We start from the raw sequence: 24,883 nt of genomic DNA on the forward strand, positions 1-24,883 counted from the left end.
GTGTGTGTGTGTGTGTGTGTGTGTGTGTGTGTGTGTGTGTGTGTGTGACTGAAGTGTAAAAAAAGCATAAGAGGGATGTGATTACTATGTAAATGGCCGTGCTAGGTTGGCTATGAAATGTTGTAAGCTGAAAGTGGAGCGTCTGCAGATCCATCTCTGAAATCTCCTCCAGGCCTGATTGACAGCTGGACGCCAGCTCTCAAACAGATGTTGCCGCGGCGACGGAGCCATGAAAACTCTCCTCCAGTACAGTGGAGGATGAGCAGACAATTTAGAGAAGCAATGAGCTGAGATAATGAGAGTAACATACAAAATGAACAGGAGATGTGTGCGCTGTTCCCTTCGGCTCCGTTTCAGCCACACATCTGGTCTGACACCTTTAGGTGCCAGATGCCATAGGCCAGAAATCTGTTACTTCAAGCTCTTGTAATGATGTGATAATTTATTACATTTATGAACTGCTTATATTTATGTTTTTTCCCTCATTGCTTTTTTTCTGTTTATTCTTATTAATGAAGTCCTCAGCTTCGTTTTACAAACCGCCTCCCTCTGATCATCATTTATGTTGAAGGTTTGCAGCATTTATGTCCACAGACAGATCGAGCACATACAAACTGCGCATGAGAGTGAGCTGTTTGAATTTCTGTCATTTTGTTGTGAAGCTAGAGTCCAAGAGGTCTCTCTCAGTTATGCATTCATACATAGCGTGTACGCATGTTAACAGAAAGACGAGGGGTAGTCTCTCTTTTTTATGTGTGTGTCAGCGTGGGGGAGGGGGTCGAGGCTGGGTTTCACGCCATTGTCTGTCAAATAAATTATTTAAATCCCATAACAATTAAAGCTGAAATCTGTTATCAGCGTCCTCCATTAGAGGCCCGTGTGGCTGCCTTGCTGCCTCAGTATGCTCCTCGCTTGCTTCCCCTGTCTGGGCGCAGCGTGGGGCCGGATAAAGATCACAAGCTCTGAATCTTAAACACACATCCCAGCAGAACAAAGGCTAACAGCGCGTGCCTGTGACCCAGGGACTCTCATGCACTCACAGAACGTCTTCATCACAGGAGCGTGTGAATATTTTGACAGCGATTTGTTTTTGAAGCAAAAATGTTGATAAACTGTAACTTGCGTTTTCGGGAGTCGTGGCGTGTTTAATTTGCAGGATGTTGTTGAAAGTCAGCGGTGAAGTGTGATCTGAGGTTGGATGGTGTGGAGTGTGTACAATGGGGGTTGCCTGTTTTACACATACAGGGTTCTTTTCAGGAGGGAGCGTCATGGTATTGCATGATGGGATTTCTGTTAGGGCCCTGATCTCTGTATTCACATCCTCTTTTAATTTTCACCGGCTCTTTCCTTTCGCCTGTCTCATTATTCCCTCCTCGACAGCGATTCTCTCCCTCTTTCCATTTTACCTCACTCTCTCTCCTCTTTCCCTGCATTTTTTTCCCCATTAGTCATCTTAGAAAGCAGCCTTTGTTTGTGTGTGTGTGAGAGTGTGTGTGTGTGTGCAAGTTGATGTCAGGGGTTTCACTTTAATAATATCTGGTATGTCATCTTTGGAAAACCTTCCTGAAAAAAAATGCTCAGATATCATTTGAAAAACATGTGTCTGCTTTCAAACGCGAAACAATTTCATACCATCGGTCTTATTATGATCCATTACAGCGATTTGTCTTTGCTTTCAACAGTCTGTCCTTTTGTCAAAGATACAATAGATAAGCTGGTTAGCTTAGCTTAGGTTAGCATATGGCCTGGCTCTGTCCGAAGGTGACAAAATCGTTTTATGTTTTGACCAGCAACAATTCAGAACACCAAAAAAAATGTTTACAATAATGTACAGCAAGCAGCACACTCTCATCAATAAGAGCATGGAATCATGAAATGTTTTTCATACATGCTTAAACAATTAAACCACTATTAAAATACTTGCTGATCATTTTTCTGTTGATCAACTAATTGATTAAGCAGTGTTAAATGAGTCTCTTGATTTCTTTTTTCTTTTCTTCAGTGGATCCTATCAACACAAATAAAACTAAAGATGTCATCTCCTAGCTTAAACTGTAGGTTTTTATCTGTTTCTCCAATTTTATTTATTTCATACATCTTAATTAATGCAGTGACGTCGAACTTTCCAGACTGTTTATTTGACACTGATAAATTGACACTGAGAATGAGGCTGGAGTGTTTGGTTGGTTAACAAGGTGAACATTCATCCCATCTACTTGTCGATGTTGACAGGAAATTGGAGTGGATTGATGGCTCTCCGGTTGTTTTGTTATGCTGATTGTAGCCTACTGTTTGATTTCTATACGGCTTTCTTTGGTACAATGTTGGCTCTAATGGTTCTTAGCATATGCATTATGTGTGTGTGAGTGAGTGTTTGTTTGTGTGTCTACGAGCCTCAGATTACCGTTGGCTCTGGCACCGCTCACTGAATGTAAATATAAAGTAATCAAAACCCACTCCTACACTGCTTTTTGTTTATGTATGCGAGTATGTGTGTCCATGTTCAGGCCACATAATTGAGAACTTAAAATAGTCTGAAGAAGGGGCAAATCCCCATTCATATGCCGCATTCCTGTGTGTGTGTGTGGGTGCATGCGCTTTGTGTGCACCATAGCTCATACATCTCTGTCTCAGATTGGGCCTGCAGTGTGTATCTCCGTTGGGATTCTTGGGTCCAGCTCTGCTGAGAAAGCACACACAGACTGATTTCCTCTTATTTATGCCACTCTTTCTCTTCCTTGCTCTCTCAATTTATTTCCTGCCTCTTTTCTATTCTGCCTGTGTCACTTGTTTTACTACTTACTGATCTTCATTTGTCCTTCATTCCTCGGATAGACACACAGACGCACACACACACACACACACACACAAAACAGCCATTTGCTAGAAGGCTGGATATGTATAATTGTGTTTGTGTGAGTTTATGTGCTGGAAATAGCCTTGTCCCTGTACGCTGGTCATAATTAGCCGGGCTGGTGCTCTGAAGCTTTGTGCTGCCAAGACTGAATACAATCATTCTATAAAATACAAGCACGTCTGCATATCTGAGTGACACTTGAATGAAAATCACAAATTTTCTAACTTTAATTCTCTTTTTTTATTTCCTCTCTGTTCCCAGTGATCTGCTGTCATCAGGGTACGTGGAGAGGCATTTGTCAGAGAAAGGGAAGACTGTCGTCACCAGTGTAAGATTCTGCAAATCATCTCTCCTCTTGCTCAATCACTCTTTCATTATTGAACTATTTGCAGTCAGAAGGAAAGCTACGGTGTTTTAATGGTGCCGTGATCTTGACATTGAAAACCTTACCCACAAAACAGCAAAGCAGACAGACAAAGTTAGCAACTAGCTGGTGAACAAACCCAGTGGAGCATTTAGCAACTAAAAGCCGTATTGCCAAGCTAAAAGGAGAGAGAGTATTAGAATGACATTTGTTTAAGTGGACAGAAACACAACTCCCAGTGATTGCTAATGTTGCTCCTTTTCTGCTGGATGTGTAAATGGGTGACTGGACAAAACATGGACAAAAAATCAAACATGCCCACTTAGGAGACAGAAAGCTACAGACAACCCCTGTAGCTTTTTGCAAAAAAAAACCAAGTAGAGCCCCTTACAGCAGCATTGTTTCCATTGACGTGGGATGTGCCATGTATGTTGAGAAGTGTTAGATCTATCAAGATAACATATCCATACACACATCACATGTTAGTACCAGGTGTATAAAGTAGCAGGGTTCAGTTTAGAGACGTTAGAGACAGACAATGCCGCGATGGCGTACGTTTGACGATAGTCGACACAGCACAGTGGCTGAATCACACAGAACAATCACAGCCCATCCAGTCTTTGTTCAGGGAGTCAAAGTGGCCTAAACCTTCCACTGACATGAAATTAAGATTGCTGAGATAATCCTCTGAAATCTGGACTTCAGTTACAGGACAACCACTGAGGCGTCATGTTATATCACTTAAGTGAGGGGATTATAATGGTCAGGATTTTATAAGCTAAGAAGCAGATTAGTGTGATATTAGATACTTTACAGAGAGGGATCCAAATCATTACACCACATATAGTGTGATCTAGTCACTTGTAATTATGGAATTAATTCACCTTGTAGATGAAGATCCAGAATGAACTCTGTCATTCTGGATCTGTCTGAAAATGATGTTGTAATGCTTTCTGTTTTAGGTAGTGGAAAGAACAAGAGGCACTTTGCCACTTTATTAATGGCTGCTGTTCAGGGAGGTTAATATGAGACAAGCTGCTGTTTGTTACACACAGTAGATGTCAAAAGCCATTGTAACACAGCAGCTGTTCGTAAAGGGCCACCTCAGAATCCTCTCTGTTCATGTTGTTCTTAGGTAATACAGGTATCACATGCTGTACTGCTAAATGTGGTTGCAGTTCTTGCTTTCTGTCCACAGTTGGTTTACTGCAATGAATGCAGGGCAGGACTTTTATTTTGTAATTTGTTTTTTGTGTGCAGGGTACAATGCAAATTAATCATCATCATCAGTGTAGCATAGCATTATACGTACATAGTAAAGTTGCAATTTATATAACATAAATATAATGACATTTATCACAACCCTTTGTCCTAAACATGTTAATTGAACAATATAACCATGTAAGTATCAAACAGTATAAAGAAGTTATAATCAACCTATAAACACCATATATACCATTTAAAACTCCACACACTGGATAGATTACATCTCTGAACGATATGATGATGGTAATAATACTTGCTTTTGTTATTGAGTACTTTGAGTGTTTGTTCATAGAGTGGGTCTATTGAGCTTAATATGGAAACTGCAATCAGCAGTCCTGCTCATTAATCTTCAGCCGTGCTCACAATGATCCACCCAGAGAGGATAACAAAGTATTGATGGAGTACGTCAGTACCTCTATAAATAGTATGACATGCACAAATAAACTCCATTTCCACTTATGTATGTACACACTTTCTGTCTCATGAATAGTAAAATATGATACATATTTGTGTAATTTCTTTATTCCTCTGCTTTATCTAATTACCAAACTTTCAGAGGGCAAAGTGTCCTATTTGTTGACCAACTTTCTGACCGCCACCTTTTCATTGTGCATTGTGTTGTCCAGATTAGATGATTAGATACTCTTATACGAGTCTAAGGAGATCACAGATCAGACCAATTTAGCAACACACACACACACACACACACACACACACACACACACTCACACTCACACTCACTCTTAGGATGTACCCACGTCACAGGTTTTGGGTGTTTCTTGCTTTGATGAGAAGTGGAGCAGAAGGTTCAGGGCGACAGGGGGAGGAGAGACGCTGGGATAGTAGAGCACAGCATCACTTATAAATAGCCTTCATTGTCTCTTTATCGCACACTCGCTCTACGTTTCTTTACCCAGCCTCTCTCTCTCTCTCTCTTGATCTCCATTTAGGTTTATCTACCTAACTTGTACAATTTATCTTGTTGCAACCCAAACATATGTTTCATCTTTGTGTCAGAATATTCAATTTTAGTTTCCTCTCTTGTCAATAATTCAAAGCTGTTACTTTTTCTTGATTCTGGTCATGCATCTTGGATGGAGAAATAGAAAGAAGAATGCTAAGAGTGACATAATTGGGACTGAGAGAGAGCAAAAGAAACAACATTAATGAATAAAAACAACAAAAATCTGAATCATCTGACTGATGCAATTTAACTCCAATAATGATAACAGTTTATGCAGATGAGTTCATCACACACATTTATATGACACTATACATCTATGAGGACCCCTTTATACATCAGCTCTTAAATACACAAATATAATCTCCTGCTGAGAGTTGTCTGTATGGTAAATATAAAGCCACGGAGATGGTTAGCTCAGCTTAGCATTAAGACTATAGATACATTTTCTGGAGTTTCCACTGGTTGCCTAAAAACCTCTTGGTGATGACAAGACTCCAAATAAGATGTAATATTATTACTTTCTGGGGTCTGGTAGGCACATCTTGTTTCCTTTGGACAGAGCAGGCAAACTGTTTCCAGTCGCTATGCTAAGCTAAGCTAAGCTAAGCTAACCAGCTGCTTTACACACAAACATGAGTTGCATCCATTGTCTCCTCTAACTCTTGGCAAGAAAGTGTATTTCTAAAAGTTCCTGTAAGGGAAATCTTAACTTAATTGTACAGGGGTACACCCTTTCCTGTTTCAGCATGAAAATATCTCCATGATAAAACCAAGTTCATGAAGAATGTTTTTTCCCGTGTTTAGAATGGAAGAATTTGGCTAGCCTGCACAAAGCCCTAATTTCAAACCCATCCAACAGCTTCGGGATGAGTTGGAACGCCGACTGCAAACCAGGCCTTGTAGCAGCATCACATCACTACTGCTCTCATGGCTGAATGGGAGCAAATTCCTGTTTCGAATCTGGATGAAAGTCATTACCGTTATGCCTGTAGTTCTGGTTTTCACTTACTTTTGGTCATGTAATTTACCAACCGCAACAAACATATACATGCCTCCTCGCACAAACACATGAGCCGGGCATGGGTTTTAAAATCCACAGAGAGAGCTGGAGGTAGAAGTGGACGAAGCAGTGCGTTGCTGTGCATAGCATCAAACTGTAGGGCAGAAATTGATCCTCTGATAAAAGCTGCGTCTCCTCAGGGAGACCGGCTTCCTGCCTAATGGCTGTTAGGCAGCGAGAAATGGACCAGGAAGAGATGGCCTGCAGAGCACTTAGACACTTAGACATCATACACGTCTATAGAAAATAAATCTGTGTTTACGCTGGCAGATAAGGGAAGAAACACACACACACAAAAAGACAGACGGAGATAGAGAGCGAAGACAGAGTTATGACAAGATGGAAAAACTAGAGACTGATGATGTGGCTTCCTATTGTGGGTATAAGTTGGGATGGAGGACAAAGAAGGCACAGAAGGGGTTAACACACAGATGGTAGGATGTGAATTGGTTAATCTCAAAGTGTGTATGTACCCCACAAATAAACATACAGTACACGCGCACGTCTACACCAAATCATACTTGCACTTGTCAGCAAATGAATTCTGTGTGATTGATCACTCTGATGGAACGTGGTAATGAAAGCAGCAAGTGAGATGTTTCGGTCTCTGTCCGAGTGCATGGGACATTTTAGGAGGCAGCCATGTGTATGATCTTAATCTGTGAGTGTTTGTGTTTTGCTCACAGGGAGGAGAGCACTGCTACTATCAGGGGAAGGTTAGAGACATTCCTCACTCCTTTGTGGCTGTCTCAACCTGTCACGGATTGTAGTAAGTACAAATATTATGTGAATTTATATGTGTGCGTGTTTCTCAGCCAACATTGCTGCCTCTGTGTGTCCAGGTAATCGGCCAATGCTCCCGTTTATTCATTAGGTCAATGTAATTAGTTTGAGACAGCCCTTCTCTGTCTCTCTGCATTTTTCGTTGCACAGGTTATCATTCACGCTGACAGGTGCTGCTCAGGCATCTTCTCTTCTCAGCGCTGGTATTTTTAGAGCTTGTGCTCTAAAGCAGAGGGATGGGTCAGAAACCAGGCCTGCTGGGAGGAATGCTTGTACAATGTATATGAGTTTTTGTGTTATAGTGTGTGTGTGTGTGTGTGTGTGTGTGTGTGTATAAATGTGTATATGAAGAGAAGAGAGGCAAAAATATATCCTGTGTTACTGAATGTCATTGTATGCGATTAATACAAAACTTGCATAAATTGGCACCTATGAATAATCATGCACATAAAATACGTTTTTTCACAGTTGCGTCCACACATTTGCTGAAAGGAAACAGTATTTTCCCAAAACTGTGAACATACTGTAAGATTAAAAAACCCACAGCCAAACCTCAGACATTTAACACATAGTATGGTATATTTTGCTCTCGCTGTTTGTTTTTGTTTTTACGTTAATTATTTAGGTTTCTTAAAAAGTAATTGCACAAAAAAGGAAAGAAAGAATTTCTAACATTATTGCTGGAAACAAGTAAAGAGAAAAGTACAGTCCTGGAAGAAGCTTCTTGTCAGTTTAATCTATTGCTCATTTATTAACAGGAAGCCTTGTATTCATTCACATCGTCACATTGTTTACAGTAAACACTATTTCATCACTTTATCCCTTTCATTCTCGATCCATTACGCCTCATCAGAGCTTGATTCAGTCCAGTAAATTCTCTTTTAACGTAACGTCCAAAACAAAATAATCAGTGCAGAGAAATAAATTCATCTAATTAAGGCAAGTGGGTGAAATGAGATTGATACTTGCTGAATAAGCTAAAATAAGCTTGGGCTTTTAATAACGTTTGCATATTTCATGTGATTGTGGGATCATGTTGGGAAATGTGTCAGCACAGCAAATTATGTCGTGCCGCACACTAAATAATGAAAAGTAGGGCATGAATTAATCAAACCCAAACAAGGTGAATGTGTTGCACATGCAGTACATTGTCATATATAGGACAGATTAGGATATAATGTGAAAGTAGACTGTAAATAGGAAGTGGACGTAGTCAAAGTAAAGTCACCCATTGGTTTGAGGACTCTCCTTTTGAAGCCTTGAGTTTGCCATTTTGGTTTTTGGCCGTCGCCATATTAGATTTTTGGAACCAGAAGTAACACAAGAGGGTGGAGCAAAGTACAACTGAACGCTAAATAAGACGTCTTTAGGGACCAAATTTCAGTTGTTAGAATTTACTTTCATGAACTGAAAACGCACTTTGAAAGTGTTAAAGTTGTTGGACAAAGATATGGACAACCCCCAGACCGGAGAAGTCCTGTCCTGTCAATCATAAGATAGCCACGCCCAAAAGCATGCCCAGCTTTATCATCTATTTTACTCTAAATGGGACTATAATCTACCAAATGAGCAGCATGTTGGATGAAACAAGATGTCACACTAGCAAGTGAGATCAGAAACTTATGTTTAAAATGTTCACTGTGAGAAGTAGGGTCATTTTCTCATTGACTTCTGTACAATCAGACTTCTTTTTGCAAACCAATGCAAACTAAGTTGTGTGTTTATGTGTGTGCATGTGTAGGTGGATGAGAGACGGTAAGAGCAAGGGAGTTCAGGGAGTGTACAGTGGTATCGAGGGGTTAGACATTAGAGGCAGAGTATTTCCCTTATGCTGAGTCAGGTGTTTACTGTAATATACATCCTGCTCTCTCCTCTTTCTCTCTCCCTCTCTCTTTCTCTTACACACACACACACACACACACACACACACACACACACACGCGCGCAAACAGAGAAATTTTACTCTGCAATACAATAGGGTATTAACAGTATGGATAGTGCTCTCAGCAGACAGTTAACCATTGACTCAGGTTCCTGTTTAGAGCATCCTCCATATTTTACATTTGTGACTGAAATGCAAAACCTCATAGTGATTAGGAAATGATCAGCCTGAACATTACATCATATCCCAGAAAAGTTCAAATGTTGAGCCAGTTAAAATCTGCTTTTAGAACAACAACTGGCTTCATGTGGGACACTTTGGATGTTGCCACTAGTGCAAAATGATAAAGTGTTACTTAAAAGCTTAAGAGTGAACTGAAACGCGAAAATTTGTGGACGGACTAAATGCGAGGGAAGCTGCAGATTCAGGTGATAATTCTCTGTAGGTTCAATACTATGAGCGATCCCTTTCACGTTATTTGATACAATATTATAACAAATATTGAGTATAGCTGCTTTAAGTATTTCTCTAGTCTATAACATTAATATGTATCATTAAATGAGCTACAATCAAAGGTAAAGTTAGGAGAATAAAACATTTGTGTCATTCATGAAGAGTTTGTCACTCATAGTACATTAAGTGTGTGGTTTGATCAAATTTGATTAAAAATGGCAACTGTCATCAGCTTTAGATTCAAATGTTGCTAAATTCTGATTGGTGGACAGAAGTGTGTGACATCACTTTTTTCCAACGGAGTCCCGCCTATTTCAAACCAATAAGAGGGGCGCAGACTTAAAACACAAACATACAAATTTCTCATGAAATAACCAAACTGTTTGGCATAAAAATTGTGTTTTCATGTTGGATCCCATCACTAATTGCAAAAAGCTGATTGAGAAAATAGGTTTGCAGGTCCTTTTAAGTGAATTTCCCCTTGTTATCTCAGCAGAATGACTAGTGTTTGGTTTGGGTGTCCAAGAAATATATAAAAAAGGCAGTTAAAATCAGCACCACAACTTTATTTTGTGAACTTCAATAAGTGTTACATTTTACATACTGCTAAACTTTCTTTTCGTAAAATATAATATTTATAGTATTAAATTTCACAATTTCAAAATATATTGAAAGGACATACAAAACAATACAGGGAAAATAAAACTAAGTAGACTAAGTAGACCACAAACAGACCAAAGGGTTTAAAAAGTAATACACATTTTTATCTGTGTTGTGTTCTTTTTCTGTGTGTGTAATCTGCTTTAAGTGCAATGTTGGACCTGGACAAAGAGAGTGTGCTGAAGGTGATTTCTGTGTGTTGAAAGCCAGAAAGGGTGAGAAAAAAGTGAGACAGATTGCGTGTTCCTGCAGTGTTTACCTTCATGACTTTACAGTTTGACCCGACCAATCTCTTAAAAGCTTCAGATAAAGTTAATTAACGGATGACGTCCATTACTGTGGACATGCGCACACGCAGGTGGGCAGAGACGAGAAGACCTTGTCCCGGCTGCTAACTACGAAATTGATCTCTGACTTTTTAAAATGATTGCATGATCAAAATGATGTGTGTGTGTGTTGTGGCCTCTTTCTCCCATACCTTTATGTGATGAATGCATTTAGAGATTTCAATTGCATATGAAATCATTACATTTTCCAATAAATGTTAGAGAGAACCATCATGATTTGCACCAATTTTGTGCTAAACTGCACTGATTTCACAGGTTTCTTAGTCATTGGTCAACCAGTTTAAACTCGTAGTTATTGTTCCAGAGATAAAATCCGTAGGTGACCTTTAAGTTTTGCTGGGTGGGGAGAATCTCTGAGATGATTGGAAGGCCTTTTGTTTAGTATTACCCTCCGCCCCTCCTAAGCTGTACATGGGCCAAATAGAGCAGGACAGCAGAGGATTCTGTCCAAAACTGCATCTTGTAGAAGGGCATTACAGTTATTATTATTCTGACAAATGATAATAATACAATAAAAGCCCCTGGGCAAGCACTGAAATGGCTTGTCTATCACACTGGTTGCTGAGGAGGAGTTGAATTCAGATGCATTATTCTATTTAGTGATGAATAAAACAACAACTGGCGTTGATATGTGCTTTCCTCTCTCTTTGTTTTTCAGTGGGATGTTTTTCGATGGCAATCACACCTACATGATTGAACCTGGAGGACAGGGCAACAGCAATGTAAGTACTCTTCACGGGAACGTATATGTACTCTATAGGAGCTGGTGATGGTTCCTCTTGACGGTTTTATCAGTTTTCTCTTCTTTCATCGTTTCATCTTCTCATGTCCAGCTGCCTCCCAGCCCTGTTGATTATTCCATGATCAGATGTTGTTGCATCATTATTTCATTCAAAATTGAGTAACGTCCTTGAGGCTTTTATAATAAAGGTGAAAAAAGTCTTACATATAGTTATCCTTTAATCTGCAATGTTTAGGCTTCGTTAGGCTGGTTTGTCAGTAGGTTTAGTTAAATTTGCATGCATACTACGACTATTTTGTGTATTTGTTTTCCTTCTAAACACAAATTTATTCAAATCATGATTTCTACTTTTTCAAACTAGCTGAGCTGCTCCGAAATCTTTAATTTTTTGTACCTGACTGGAAATCACTTTGCTACAGGACTGTGTGTGCCGCACATAAATGGTGAGAATAGTTCACCTGATATTACAGGATTCACGCAGGTCATTTATAGTCCTGAGAGGAGCTTTGGAATAAATCAGAGTCAGTTGCAGATCACACACCAGTTGTCGCTACTTTTTCTAATGAGCCGTGAGTGTGGCCCGCAGGTCTCAGGACAGAGAGATTTGCTGGCTAACAAAGCCAACAGACAGCAGAAAAGTCTACAGCCAATTCGAAAATAACAATTACAGGCCTTATGGTCGCAGCGAAAGGACAGATCTGAGATTGTCTAAAGACGCCTTGAGCATGAGAGTGAAAGAACAAGCCGCTGATACTGTGTGCGTGTCTTTTCTGCTCTAATTAAAACGTCCACTGTTTCTAGTGTTAATCAGTAAGGGACAAAAAGAGACAAGATAAGAGAGGTCAGGGGTTTGTGTATGTGTGTATGTGCACCTTTGGGTGTTGGTAGTTGGTAGCTGGCACACAGCTACTTAAGATTCATTCCCATATGACAGTTTTAGTGCCAACGGCGTTGAAAGAATGGATAGGAGAGGAAATGAAGAGGATGGACGGATGTAAAGGGCAAATAGAAGGCTGAATATAGGATTGCTAACTGAGAAAAAAGGGATGAGAATGATGCAGGTACAGAGAGGGAGGATGAGCTTAGCAAAAAACACCAAATTGTTGGTAAATTATAGGTAATTTGATTGTCATTGTATCTCCTGCAGAAAAACTTCAAAACAAGAGGAACTAATTGGTTTGTAATGTCAGTTGCTATATCACAGTTATACAATATGGAAAGAAAATGTAAGTTAAAGCAACAGAATATTCAGAATGTGAAAGATTGATAAAAAAAGATAAAGCAAGAGAAAGAATGATAAACAACGATGGTTCAGCCCACCAGGTTTACTTCACATATGTCACGGCTTTCTCCTCTCCTCCACTTCTTCTTTGACTCCCTCCTCATCTGGCCTCTTCTTCGTCTCTGCCTTCGTCATTCCTCTCCAGCGTTTTCTGGAGAGACTGAATTATTCAAGCGATGAGAGAGAGAGAGAGAGAGAGAGAGAGCGAGAGAGAGAGCGAGAGAGAGAGAGAGAGAGAGATCTTAACTCAGAATATTGCTGCAGCACTCGCCTTCAGAGATACAGTGTCTTGGAAGCCTTTCTTTGGTCATTCACACAGGCCCAGTGACGTAAAATGCACATAAAGATTGGAAGAGATTCTCCACTAGTTTAGCTTTTCTGTGTGTATCATGCCAAACATTAGGCCAAAAACATTGCCACATATCAAATATAGAAAATAAAGGAAGACATATTGTGGAGCACATATACAAAGCCAAAGGAAAGGCATAAATTCAGGTGACATCCGGTATGTTAATGTACACCATTATAAATTGATTGCTCTAATTAGAAGAAGAACTTTAATGCTACAAGTCTAAATGTTGCTACTTTCTCCTTCATCCTTCACGTTTATCTGACAGCTTTAGTTACTTTGCAGTTGCAGATTTTACAAACAAAACATATGATCTTATCATCAAATGCGATTATTATAAGTTAAACCACCCAACACCTTGGTCAGCTACAGTGCTAAAATGCTACTTAGATATTAATGCATCATTTATTATTGTGGTATTACAACTTTTGCTCCAGTGAAGGATTGAAATACTTGTTCCACCTCTACACATTGGACACATTTGCTCTTCCTCTCCAAGTGTGACATATAACGTTCAGTTTCAGCATTTAGTTGTAAAATATCAGAACTCAACTTGTCTCAAAGAATCTAGGCTTCTCAAATACTGTAAATGATATAAAACATAATTGTCTGTACCGTGGTACAAGTACTGAGGTGGTTTAGGAAAAATATTTGGCACATAGCTCCGTTGCTAGCGATGGTTTTGGCATTTTAGGTGAGGGAATCCTGTCTGCATGACAATGCCGGGGACAGAGCTTCCCCCGAGCCCAGCAATGGCTGTCAGTTTGTCAGCGCCGAGCTCTGGATGTCTGCTCCCTGCGGGCGATGGTCCACTGTGACTCTCTCTCCCTCTCTGCATCTCTGGGCTCCTCTCGGTTGATCTCTTTCTCTATTTCACCCTCTAAATATCTCTTTGTCTCTTTTGACAGTCTGCTTGGTCTGCAAGCCGTCCGCTCTTATTTTTGTCACACAGATGTTTGCTGCACAAACCTAAGTGCTCCTCATGTACCCTGTGTACCAACACACACACACACACACACGCACAGTGGCACAGAGGCACACAGGCGCACAGAAGATACTGTGCTTTCTGAGTGGATTTTAGAAGGTTCTCTTTTTAAAAAGGCTGTTTGCTCAGTCATGTTCTTGTTATAACCTGAAACAGCCACTTATCAGTTGGAAGCATTAAATGCAGAGGCTTTTTTATGTACCATTCATTCCGGCTGCTATGATCTCGTTGAAAGTGATAGGAAAAAGAAACCTGGCAGGACGGGGGGTGTTGAGATGGATAGAGCGTTGGCATTGACCCTAAGACCATATGGTGAATCCATCTGATCTTCTTCTGCCAAGGCAGAAAAAGTAATACAGGACATTGGCTAAGTCTGTCCTGAACCAGCTGCTCATGTCACCTTATGCAGCGGAACTGGTTTTAAAGTATTATTGTCTTGTGTAAATGGGGTTCTGAACAAGTAGACTACAGTTGTGAGCAATGCAGAGCGCCAAAATTAAAGTTGACATAAGAACGTGACATACCCGGGGGCTACGAGGCTGATACATGTAAATGTTACAATCTTTAGTGTGCAACTGTTTGTGTGAGCGTGAACATGCAGACAACTTGAGTATGTGCGATGCTGACTTGCATTTGCAGAAAACACCATATGTTTAGCCCTCTTGTTTTTTTTGGACACCTTCCCAACCCCACCTGCACCTCAGGGCCCCTGCGGCTACATCCCAACAGATCTGACTACTCACTTTCAGTGAGGACTGAGAAAAGCATAGTGCTGCATTTTGTTGATATTGCAGTGACTGTGAGTTCAGAAAACAAAGACAAAGCAGTATTTTGAGAATCGATTAATGGCTTAAGTCATTTATCAAACAACAAAATTAGCAGCTTGTCCCAAATCTATACTACATACTAATTCTAAGCAGGATTTTTGCATGTAGTGTGTTCAAATGAAGTATAATCCCACCAGATAGCGTGCACATTAATACTAAATAATCGTCTGTGGTGTTGATGGAAACTATTCTCCTGGTTTTCTTGGTTTCTTAAATTATTTTTTATCATATATATATCAAATATTCCCAAATCTGGGAGGATAACTGAGGATGAGGGAGTGAAGGATGAAGTAAGGGGTGTGTTGGTAGGGGTGGTGACAGGTTGCAGGGTGTGTGTGTGTGTGTGTGTGGGGTTGGGGGGTTGTTCGCATTAGGTGCCAAGAGGAGGATTTTTTTGATCCTAGCTCAAGCTGGGAATGAAGCTCAGAGTGAGTTAGATTGGGATTTTAAAAAAGGGGGTCTCCCTGTGGCCTCAAGCCAACCTCATGTTGCTAAACCTGGACCAGTTCATTCACACATGCAGACCGAGAGCAATAATGAAAATCACGCTACCCCTCCCTGCTTTATATTCATGAGCCAGTAGTCTGTGTCTGATGTACCATCTCCCCTGGCAACCTAGGCTCCACCCCATCTCTTTGTAGCACGACATATGAAAGCCATCTGTGTTTAGACCCTAAATCTCCATCACTACACACTCCCTGCAGAGTCTATATGCTGTGATTTGTAAGATGGGAGTGAGGATCTTGGGAACAAAGAAGACTGGTCCAGAAAATGCTTTATTACAACAGTTAATTTAAGATTGATGCACTGTGTATATGCTACAAATAATACAAAGGCATCTATGTCATATGGTGTTATTAATCATCAGCCACTAAATTCTCAGTCAACATGAACGTGTGACATCAAAGCAGGAGTTAGCTCCAATTATGGCTGCTGCAGTTTAGACTGGTGGCTGTTAACTCAGATGCTCAGTCCGCTAGGACTACATCAAAGATAAAGACAAAACACTGCAGTGCTAAAAGATTCATTTTAATAGAGTGCTCACCGTTTATAATTGGCTATAGTTTTGTTCTGGAGTCTGATGTGATAACCTAAATATTTACGCACGGAGCAGATCAAAGTTGAGGGCAACTGCCAAAGAGGTTCTAGTCTCAGAGTAAAGTGCACATTTCAACTAAAATCTTGCTCCAAACAAAGGCGAAGCTGTATCATTTCTGGAGGAATTGATGATAAAAGTAATTAGTTGCACGGAGGTCTATGTTGTATATCTGTTTGTGCTCTACATTTGGTAACTTGGCCTTCCTTAGTGAGAAAATATGATGATTGTGTGACTTTAGCTGATGTGGAGGTTGTAGGTGTAAGCTGTAAACGTAGCCTCGGCATCACTGCAGACCGACATCTGGATAACTTTAATATCCCTCAGCGAATCAAGTCATCACGAAGAGATTACAGAAGGAAGTATAACATTTTATGGAAATACATTTCTGGGAAACCAGAACCTCACCAGCCATTGATTTAGTCAAAACAATTGGTCAATTGAACTGTTACTGTGGAGACAACTTGCTGGAACCATCACCTGAGCAGATATGAGCTGGCTCTCTTTTCCAGTTTGTAATCGTCTGACTGAAATGTTGCTGTTTCTCCTCTTAGTCATGAGTCTGAGTCTTTGCCAGATGAGTGAGGATGGACAACTTACTCACATGAGTTATTCCAGTACAAGAAGATCTATTGTGTGTCTATTTATTTATTGTTGTTACCCCGGCACATAAACAGGCACACACACATATATACTTGGATTTATGTTTTAATAAAAACAAAAGATTACAGTGTAGAAAAACATTTGACCTCAACATTGTTGAATAAGATGAATGCATTAGACTTCAAAGAATTGTCGATCAGTGCTCGTTATGCAAAAGGTTCAAACTGTAAAGTAAAACTGGCTCCCACCACCGACCAGCAATACACTTCCAGCTAAGTTGGCAAAAGTTTTAATTATCAGCGGACATGTTGATGAACAGCACTCTCATTCCTGTTAGTGTTGTTTTAAGATTACTGTTCATAATTAAAATGTAGTGATACATTTCTTAGTGCCATAGTTATTTAGACGTTAACACTTCGGAAAAGTATGTTGCAATAAATGATTAAGTAATATGTTAGAAAATACTCAAGGCTAAAACAAAGGCAATGTAAACTGGCACAGTATTCACACAATTAGTGCATTAAAAACTTCAACAGCCGCTCCTCACAGGAGTGACATAAACAATTCATGTTACAGAACAAACACAAAAGATATTAACAGGTGAGTCAGTTAGTTGTTCATTCAGAACCACAGAATTCTAAGTAATGTACAGTAGTGATAACATTAGACTTCTATACTGAAGGCTTTACACAGACAAAAGTGACAAATCATTTGAGTATAAATACATGTCCAACATAAACAAAGGTAACAGAATAACTGACAAGCTGTCAGTAGCTTTTTGGCAGCCAGCATCAGGGCTTCTTTAATCTAAAAGCAAGAGTGGTAATTTATATTCAGCTACATACTAAATGCTAGTAACAATTTGCTTGTATCTAGTACATTGGTCCATTGGCCACATCAGCAAGTTAGGCGCCATCGTTTGTGGTCATTCTCTGCTGGTAAAACAGTGAAAAAGGCTAGTTGGTTGAAATGTCTTTCAGGTATTGGCAGGCAATCCATTCTTTCCTTTCTACAATACTAAGCTGAATACAGTGTTTACACCAGTGATATCTTCATTTTTAAGAAAAGCTCATCCTTCATAATCCCAGGATTCTTTTAACTGGGTTTCATCTTCTACAATCAGCAATTTACTGACTGACTGACTCTAGGGGCTGTAAATAGCTCTCATATTATTAACTTTCATCTATTATACTCTACTAGTTTCATCAGTGGTGATCTTCATGGACACTCATGGACAGAAGCTTTTAATGTGCTGACGTTAGCAGCAGCTTTTCTCTTACTGTCCCTGTGTCAGCACGGGGATGTCGATCTCTATGGCAGACATCCGTGAGCGGGAGGAGTAGCGGTGGCCTGCGTAGGTGGATGCGTAGCCCTGAGATGGAGCGTAGCCCTGAGATGGAGCGTAGCTCTGCGAAGGAGCATAACTCTGTGAGGGAGCGTAGCTGTAGGCCTGGGTCCCTCCCACCTCTGAACCATACCCATCTGGAGCAGAAATCTGAGTCATGTACATCTGTGTTGGTGCAGGGGCGATCACACTTTGCGCGTAGCCCTGAGAGGTCACATACGGCTGGGCGTCGATAACTGTGGGAGGGAAGGGCTGTGGTGGGAAGGGCTGAGGACCATAAACTGGGGAAGGAGGATATCCGTTGGCAGTGAGAGGCTGAGTGGACAGAGAGGTAGGCATGGAGGGTAGTGGCAACCAGAAAGGTGAAGGCAACTTCTTACACATGCAGTACCACATGAACATCAGCAGGGCGGCCAGCATAAGTCCTCCAGAGCAGCCTATAGATACATACACAGCAAAGCCATCAGAGAAAATGTTATCATATCTGATGTTCATTTCCTTGGTGCGGAACAGGAACCACACTGAGGGTGCGATGGCGATAGCTCCGCCTAGGAACAAGAACGTCCCTGCCACCAGGTGACAGCCTGCATTGTTGACCAGGAATCTGATGGTCTTAATGTCCGGTTCAGGCTTGTCTGAGCAGCAGCAGGTCTTACACATTCCTGCCATGCACAGCAGTAAGGCTAGAGAGCCGAACAGCAGGCCTGTAGGCAGACAGAACTGCAGAAGCCGCAGATCCAGCTGGTCCACTTTAGAGTACCACTGGAAACATGAGAAGACATGGTTTCTGTTCGGATCATTTAGGACAGAAAAAGCATGAGCAGAGGAGAGAAAATGTATCAAAGTAATACCTCTGAATCATAGTAGTAACATCCGGAATAGCCGTCCTGTTTTACACATTTAGCCCACAGCCCATCATACACGCTGATATTCTTGGCATTTCGATTGAAAGTGACGAGTCTCGTTATGCGCCACTGTGGGATCAATGCTGCCACAGCAATCCCTCCCACAGACACAAAGGCAACGAGGAAGGCAAAAGCGTTGGTGGCGTGGATGTCCCGGCACGACATGGTGGTGCTGACAGGAACCGAGGCCACGAGGAGAGTTCCTGTTTGAACAGATAATGACAGGAAGTCAGACAGAAAGAAGTGACCGGCCAATGCAGTGGGGCCATTATGTGACTGCAGTTCTTTACACAGAACTCCTGATTAAAAGGAAAAAGTTATTGTTGTACAAGCTTCTCCTAATGGCCCCATTACTACTGAAGTAAGCTAACTGTGCCACAGACTGACCTAGCAATGGGCAACCCCCCTGTATTTCTATGCACCACAGCGTAGTTGACCCAATATCTGCCGTCCCCGAGAAACAATGCTCTCATTTCATTAGCAAACAAAGTGGGAATGACTTGGAAGCTGAGGTTGCAGTTGCAAGAGTGTCTATACTGCAGTGCATTACATACACTATGCAGCTAAACAATGAGCAGTTGAATTAGATGTTTAAGGTCTCTTTGTGTGACAACAGTGACTGACCATGGCTGTGTGAAAACTCCTATGTGTCGTTAATACAATCACGTCTAGATATTTGCAATATCTCATATCTTCAGATGATATAAAACGCAGCAGCAAGAGACGGATCATATCACCACTGTTCTGGCTTCCAGTCAGTAATGGAGTATTTAAGGTTCACTGATTTCTATTTTTAGTTGCCTTGTGTTTTCATCTTGTTTACACATGTAAAGTACTGTTATTTGCTATGCAGTCATCATGGTAATTTAACTACAGAGGTCAACGATGACTGCATTATCCTAATATAACTGTGTGATAATACACTGACCAATACCATGACATCATAATTATACTAACACCTGGTATTATACTGAAATCCAATTTTGTGATCAACATTACACGATAACCGAACAAAAACAGGCATTTATGAAGTTATTATGACACGCAACGGCTTGCCAGACGACGTCTGTCTGGGTGGTTTTCATCAACTAGCTTAGCTAACTTATTATAACGTTAGGTTAGCTAACTTATAATAACGTTAGGTTAGCTAACTTATAATAACGTTAGGTTAGCTAACTTATTATAACGTTAGGTTAGCTAACTTATAATAACGTTAGGTTAGCTCACTTATAATAACGTTAGGTTAGCTAACTTATAATAACGTTAGGTTAGCTAACTTTAGCGTTAGCTCTTTTAGCCCGTTGGCTCATCGCTAACTGGAGACACGTACCGTTATGAACGGATTAATGGCTGCATATATCAACAGGTTAGTTCACTAAAATCTACCGTCAACATATGAAATGATAACCACGGAATGTTTACGAATAGGCTGCTGACTTAGCATTTCACGCTAACGTTAAATTAGCCAACTAGCTAGCTGGTAGCTAATAACTTAGCATTACAACAACCTGTTGTGTCCCGGAATCCCTCATTGTGAAGCTCAAACACGACAACTGCATTAAACATTGACACATACCTTATATTTCCAGCTGTTAGGTCGTGTTTAGATCGAAGGCAGTGTCATTTCAGCCCGGTATTCTTCACACACTCGGTCCAAACCTGATCCAAACCAAACCAGACCCTTTTCCTGAAGTACAACTGGTATACTGCTGCCCTCAGTGTTGTCTCACAGGTGGTTTACGCATGCGTGCAGAGCATTAAAATCACAGGGTCGATCAAATTTGACATACAAATTGAAAGATAAAAGTAGTTACAATAATCGAGTGAGCAAATACAATACAAGAGGATAAATAATAATGTAGAATTGTCCAGAAATAGGTACAAATAAATAAAATAAATATATAAATCCCTAAACCGTACGATGCAAAACATATAAGTTGGTCTGCTGCTGACGTTCTGGTTCAGTAGGTGCAAAGTATTTTGTGAGGCAACAGAGGTCGACCAATATTATGTCTAAATCCTTTTTGATGTTTGTTTCTGTACCAACCATATGATAGTATGTGTTTTTGTCCAATTATTTGTCTCCCTTGAACTTTTTGTGCGTGGGTGCAATATACAAAAATGAAAATCAACCAAATCAACATAGGGTGCAGATCAGTACAGATTAGACAGAATCAAACAGGCAGCATGGACATATAGTATCATTTCACTTCAGGTGAACTGGAACATATAGCTGCTTGACCCCCATAACACACTTTTGGCTGTGATCTGTGTCACTGATTCTGCTTTTTGTGTCTTTTAGGGAGGCATTCACATGATCTATAAATCTGCAGGGCATGAGGGATTTAATGATCTCCTCAGTGGTAAGATGATGACTCAAGTCATAAGAAGGAATTTAATGTGATTAATATTTATAAAAAGTAGTGTAATACATTTTCATTTATTGATGTTTCTGTTTTCTAGGTGATTTTCCAGAGCCGCCTTTTCCCAGTCCTCCATTTCCCGGGTCAAGAGTTGTTCACAGGAGAAAAAAGAGACAGGTATGACTCCTCTGCAGGCCTATTTGTGAGAAAATCATCATCATTAGCAGATGGCAGCTGATGGACTCATGTTGACTTGAGTGTAAGATAGAGAGATAATTATGCTCTGGATGCTGTTTGTCCAAACCTGATTCTCCTGCTGTTTCCCTGCCCGTATGTTTTATGTAAATTCATAAGGATAAAGAGAGAGCGCTGTTTCCTCACTCTCCTCCCACACAACAGCTCCCCACCCTTCTCTCTTTTTCTTTTTTTTTTCATGAAATATTTACCTTGTGAGTATGCTGCTTCTTCGTCTCTTCTCAGACACAGTCAGATGTCTGCAGCTGTCGGTCCCTCAGCCCTCAGCTGCTCTCATCTTTATTTGGAATAAAGACAAACCTGGTTTAGCTTTGCAAAGATCCTCCTTATTGATCTGTCGTTTCTTTTCTTGGTGATGCATGAGACAAGAGTTGATATTTGGGTTTGCTGTGTGTGCTGTTCTGAAATTGTCAATGATGTAAAAATGTCTTGGTTGAAGAAAACTGAGAAAAGGGTGTCTGTCTGTCTTTGTTTTTATTTTGAAACTGGCAAACTGTGTTGTTTCTTTTCAGGCTCCACATGAGTCACACAATGTAGACGATGAGATCAAATACATTGAGTTGATGGTGATCAATGACCATTTAATGGTAAGTATATCTGGTATGGTTGTACAATTATGATAGACTGTATACCGTAAAATTGTTAATTCTATAACTCCAAATACTACCTTCATTGTGCATAAACCAGACAGTTTTGATCCAAATGGTCCTGACTAAAATCCCCAGGGACGGAAATGTTTTATACACAAAAAAGGTGATATTTGGAGCGATCAAATGCGCAGACACTGGCTCCTTTTACACATTTAAATTACCGAAAATGAATTGTTTCCTGTCTGTCCCTCTCTCTGTCTCTCTCTTCAGTACAAGAAGCATCGGCTTTCCGTTGGACACACGAATAACTATGCGAAGTCAGTCGTCAATATGGCTGACATGGTAAGAATTGTATTGATCCACTTCTTGGAAAGCTTGCCACAAGCACTTCCGGGTATACATTGAACTGATTTCTCATTTAACCAACCTCACTCTCTACATTTAAAACCTCTCCTGGCCCATAATATGCTGCGTGCAGCCATTAACCAGCCAGTCATGAGTTTTCAGAGGACTGAGACAGCAGTGGTATCCCAACAGTATGGAGGCAGATATTTCAGTGTTTCATTATTTGTAGACACATTTGTTTGCTGTGCTACTGAAATCTGACCTGCCACAGAGTCATGCCTGTAAGCTGATAGGCTGGGGAAAGGTCATGCTTTTTTGTCGTGTCCTTGAAGAAGATCATATGAAGCAGACTCTGTTTGGGACGTACACATTGATTTCCATGCGAGAGTATAGTTGCCTTTTTTTCCCCAGTGTATGCCATCCTGCCACAGCACTGAGGCCACATTCACATTGTCATCAGATATGATGACTATTATAGCAATCACAAATAAGTTACAATGGGTATACATATACAAAACACCGCAGCACTGAGGCCACATTCACAGTGGCAGCATGATAAATATTACAGCAATTACTTATAAGTTACTCTGGGTATACATATACAGAATTAACCGGTCGAGGCAGATGGCCGCCCAGAGCCTGGTTCTGCTTGAGGTTTCTTCCTGTTAAAGGAGAGTTTTTTTCCTGCCGCAGTCACACTGATTGCTCATGGGGGAATATTGGGTTTCTTCAAATTAAAGAGTACAGTCTGCACCTGCTCTAAAGGAAAAGTGTCATGAGATAACTTGAGATAGTTTGTAGTCAGTAAAACGTGTCCTTATCAGTAAAAGGAATTGTCACAGTTACGGTCCCTTTCCTAAACCAATGTCCACCCACTACAGAGTGTCACATGCAGAAGCATCTGTCACCATGGATGCTGATTGACACAGTGATCATTCCCAAACCAACTAGCCTTTACTGTAAAGTAAATGGTACATTCCCTTCCATTTGATGGACATGTGCATATAAGGGTATAAGAAAAAACAATACAAATCTTTTAACTTGAAATCCACTTTCTAGGTTTTTTTAACCACATCTCACGGATCTAATTTGCTCAGTTGTCATCTCATGACATGGACCCGACCCTGAGTTCATGATCAACAAATACATTTAGTTTGGGGGAAAAATGATGGCTCCTTTTATTTATCTTTAATGCTCATTCTGTGATTTTTAAAACCAAACATCCGATTTTCTGAAAAATAAATCCCCAGTGATATTTGGAACTCAGAAAGTTGTTAACAACACTTACTCCTGCTTTCAAGGTATTTCCATCTAGACGAAAAATATTACATCCTCTGCACAATAATAATAATTTAAAAAAATTCAACCCGCCTCTCAAGTTCTGGCTGAATGGATTTATAGGTTGAGGTTTTAACGGCTGGATTGGGAACAGCTTTGTTTTGATACTACTGGCATTCGGCTTAAACAAATAAAGCTTTGCTCTTGGCCTCTTCTCCAGTGTTTGTCTGGCTCAGTACCCCAATAGATTTCCATTTTATGAAAGCAAACATTATTATTTGCCAGTTTGCTCCCTCTACAGTATGTCCTTCAGACTGTTACCCTTATTGACTTCGTCTGGCTGCCTGTAATGTGCTGCTGTCTGGTGGCGGGACACTGATCACACTGACTGTTTGAATGCTGCTTTTGCAGCAGACAGCTGAAGATGTTGATGAATATGAAGCGTGCTCGTCACTTTTAATATCAATCACGCCATGTCAGTATAACTTAGCTATATTAAATCTACTATTAATTCACCAGATTTTCAAGGAACAGCTTAATACCCGGATTGTGCTGGTTGCGATGGAAACATGGGCAGCCGACAGTAAGTTCAACATTGACGACGACCCCATGGTGACGCTGAAGGAGTTCATGAAGTATCGAAAAGACTTCATCAAGGAGAAATGCGACTCTGTTCACCTCTTCTCGTAAGTTTGAATACTTAAAATGATGTTCTATGTGTGCTCGGAATCTTTTTTTATTAAACGCATAACTATATTTTCTTAACAGAGGGAATCGTTTCCATAGCAGTTGGGGTGGAGCTTCCTATATGGGAGGCGTTTGTGCTCTGACTAAAGGAGGGGGAGTCAATGAGGTGAGCCTCAAACTACAAATTATAGATTTTCAAAACCTCCAAAATTACAGTCAGTTTACTGTCCATTAGATAGAGGGTGTAGGCAATGTGGAGTACGATCATGAGTTATTTTCTCCTCATAGAACAACATTAGCATGTTCTCTTATTTATGTTATTAAATGAGAATTTCTTTGTCTTGTCAATACTGTGCATTTATTTCTGTTATATTCCTCAGTTTCAGTTTATAGGCATTTAGTATCTGTTATTCCATTTGATTAATTAATCCAAAGTTTTTTGTTAGCTTTGAGTGGGATGCCTTTGTAAGATCCTTTATAACACTTTATTTTTTCAGACTTATCTGATATTCTGTTTATTTTCTGGTTCCTGCTGTTTCTCTCCTCGTTCTCTCTCTCTCTCTCTCTCTCTCTCTCTCTCTCTCTCTCTCTCTCT

At 40.4% G+C, this 24,883-nt stretch overlaps 2 protein-coding genes across 2 annotated transcripts in view; one reads left to right on the forward strand and one right to left on the reverse strand.

The window, feature by feature from the left end:
- Positions 1–24,883, forward strand: part of adam22 (ADAM metallopeptidase domain 22) — a 51,894-nt gene that overhangs the window by 9,855 nt on the left and 17,156 nt on the right. Inside the window, exons 4-12 of the mRNA XM_031852496.1 lie at positions 3,119–3,185; positions 7,198–7,280; positions 11,295–11,358; positions 21,073–21,133; positions 21,234–21,310; positions 21,901–21,975; positions 22,249–22,320; positions 24,121–24,287; positions 24,370–24,454. Of these exons, the coding sequence (XP_031708356.1) occupies positions 3,119–3,185; positions 7,198–7,280; positions 11,295–11,358; positions 21,073–21,133; positions 21,234–21,310; positions 21,901–21,975; positions 22,249–22,320; positions 24,121–24,287; positions 24,370–24,454 (751 nt within the window). The remainder of the gene's footprint in view (positions 1–3,118; positions 3,186–7,197; positions 7,281–11,294; positions 11,359–21,072; positions 21,134–21,233; positions 21,311–21,900; positions 21,976–22,248; positions 22,321–24,120; positions 24,288–24,369; positions 24,455–24,883) is intronic.
- On the reverse strand, positions 16,456–20,489 carry cldn12 (claudin 12). Its single transcript, XM_031852500.1, has 3 exons — positions 20,347–20,489; positions 18,717–18,973; positions 16,456–18,627 (listed from the first exon to the last, which is right to left on the reverse strand). The coding sequence occupies exons 2-3, from the start codon at positions 18,933–18,935 to the stop codon at positions 17,797–17,799; spliced, it is 1,050 nt and encodes a 349-aa protein (XP_031708360.1). The 5' UTR covers positions 18,936–18,973; positions 20,347–20,489; the 3' UTR covers positions 16,456–17,796.

This window comes from Anarrhichthys ocellatus, unplaced genomic scaffold (assembly GCF_004355925.1).
Source record: "Anarrhichthys ocellatus isolate YVR2014 unplaced genomic scaffold, GSC_Weel_1.0 scaffold13, whole genome shotgun sequence".
Lineage (NCBI taxonomy): Eukaryota > Metazoa > Chordata > Actinopteri > Perciformes > Anarhichadidae > Anarrhichthys > Anarrhichthys ocellatus.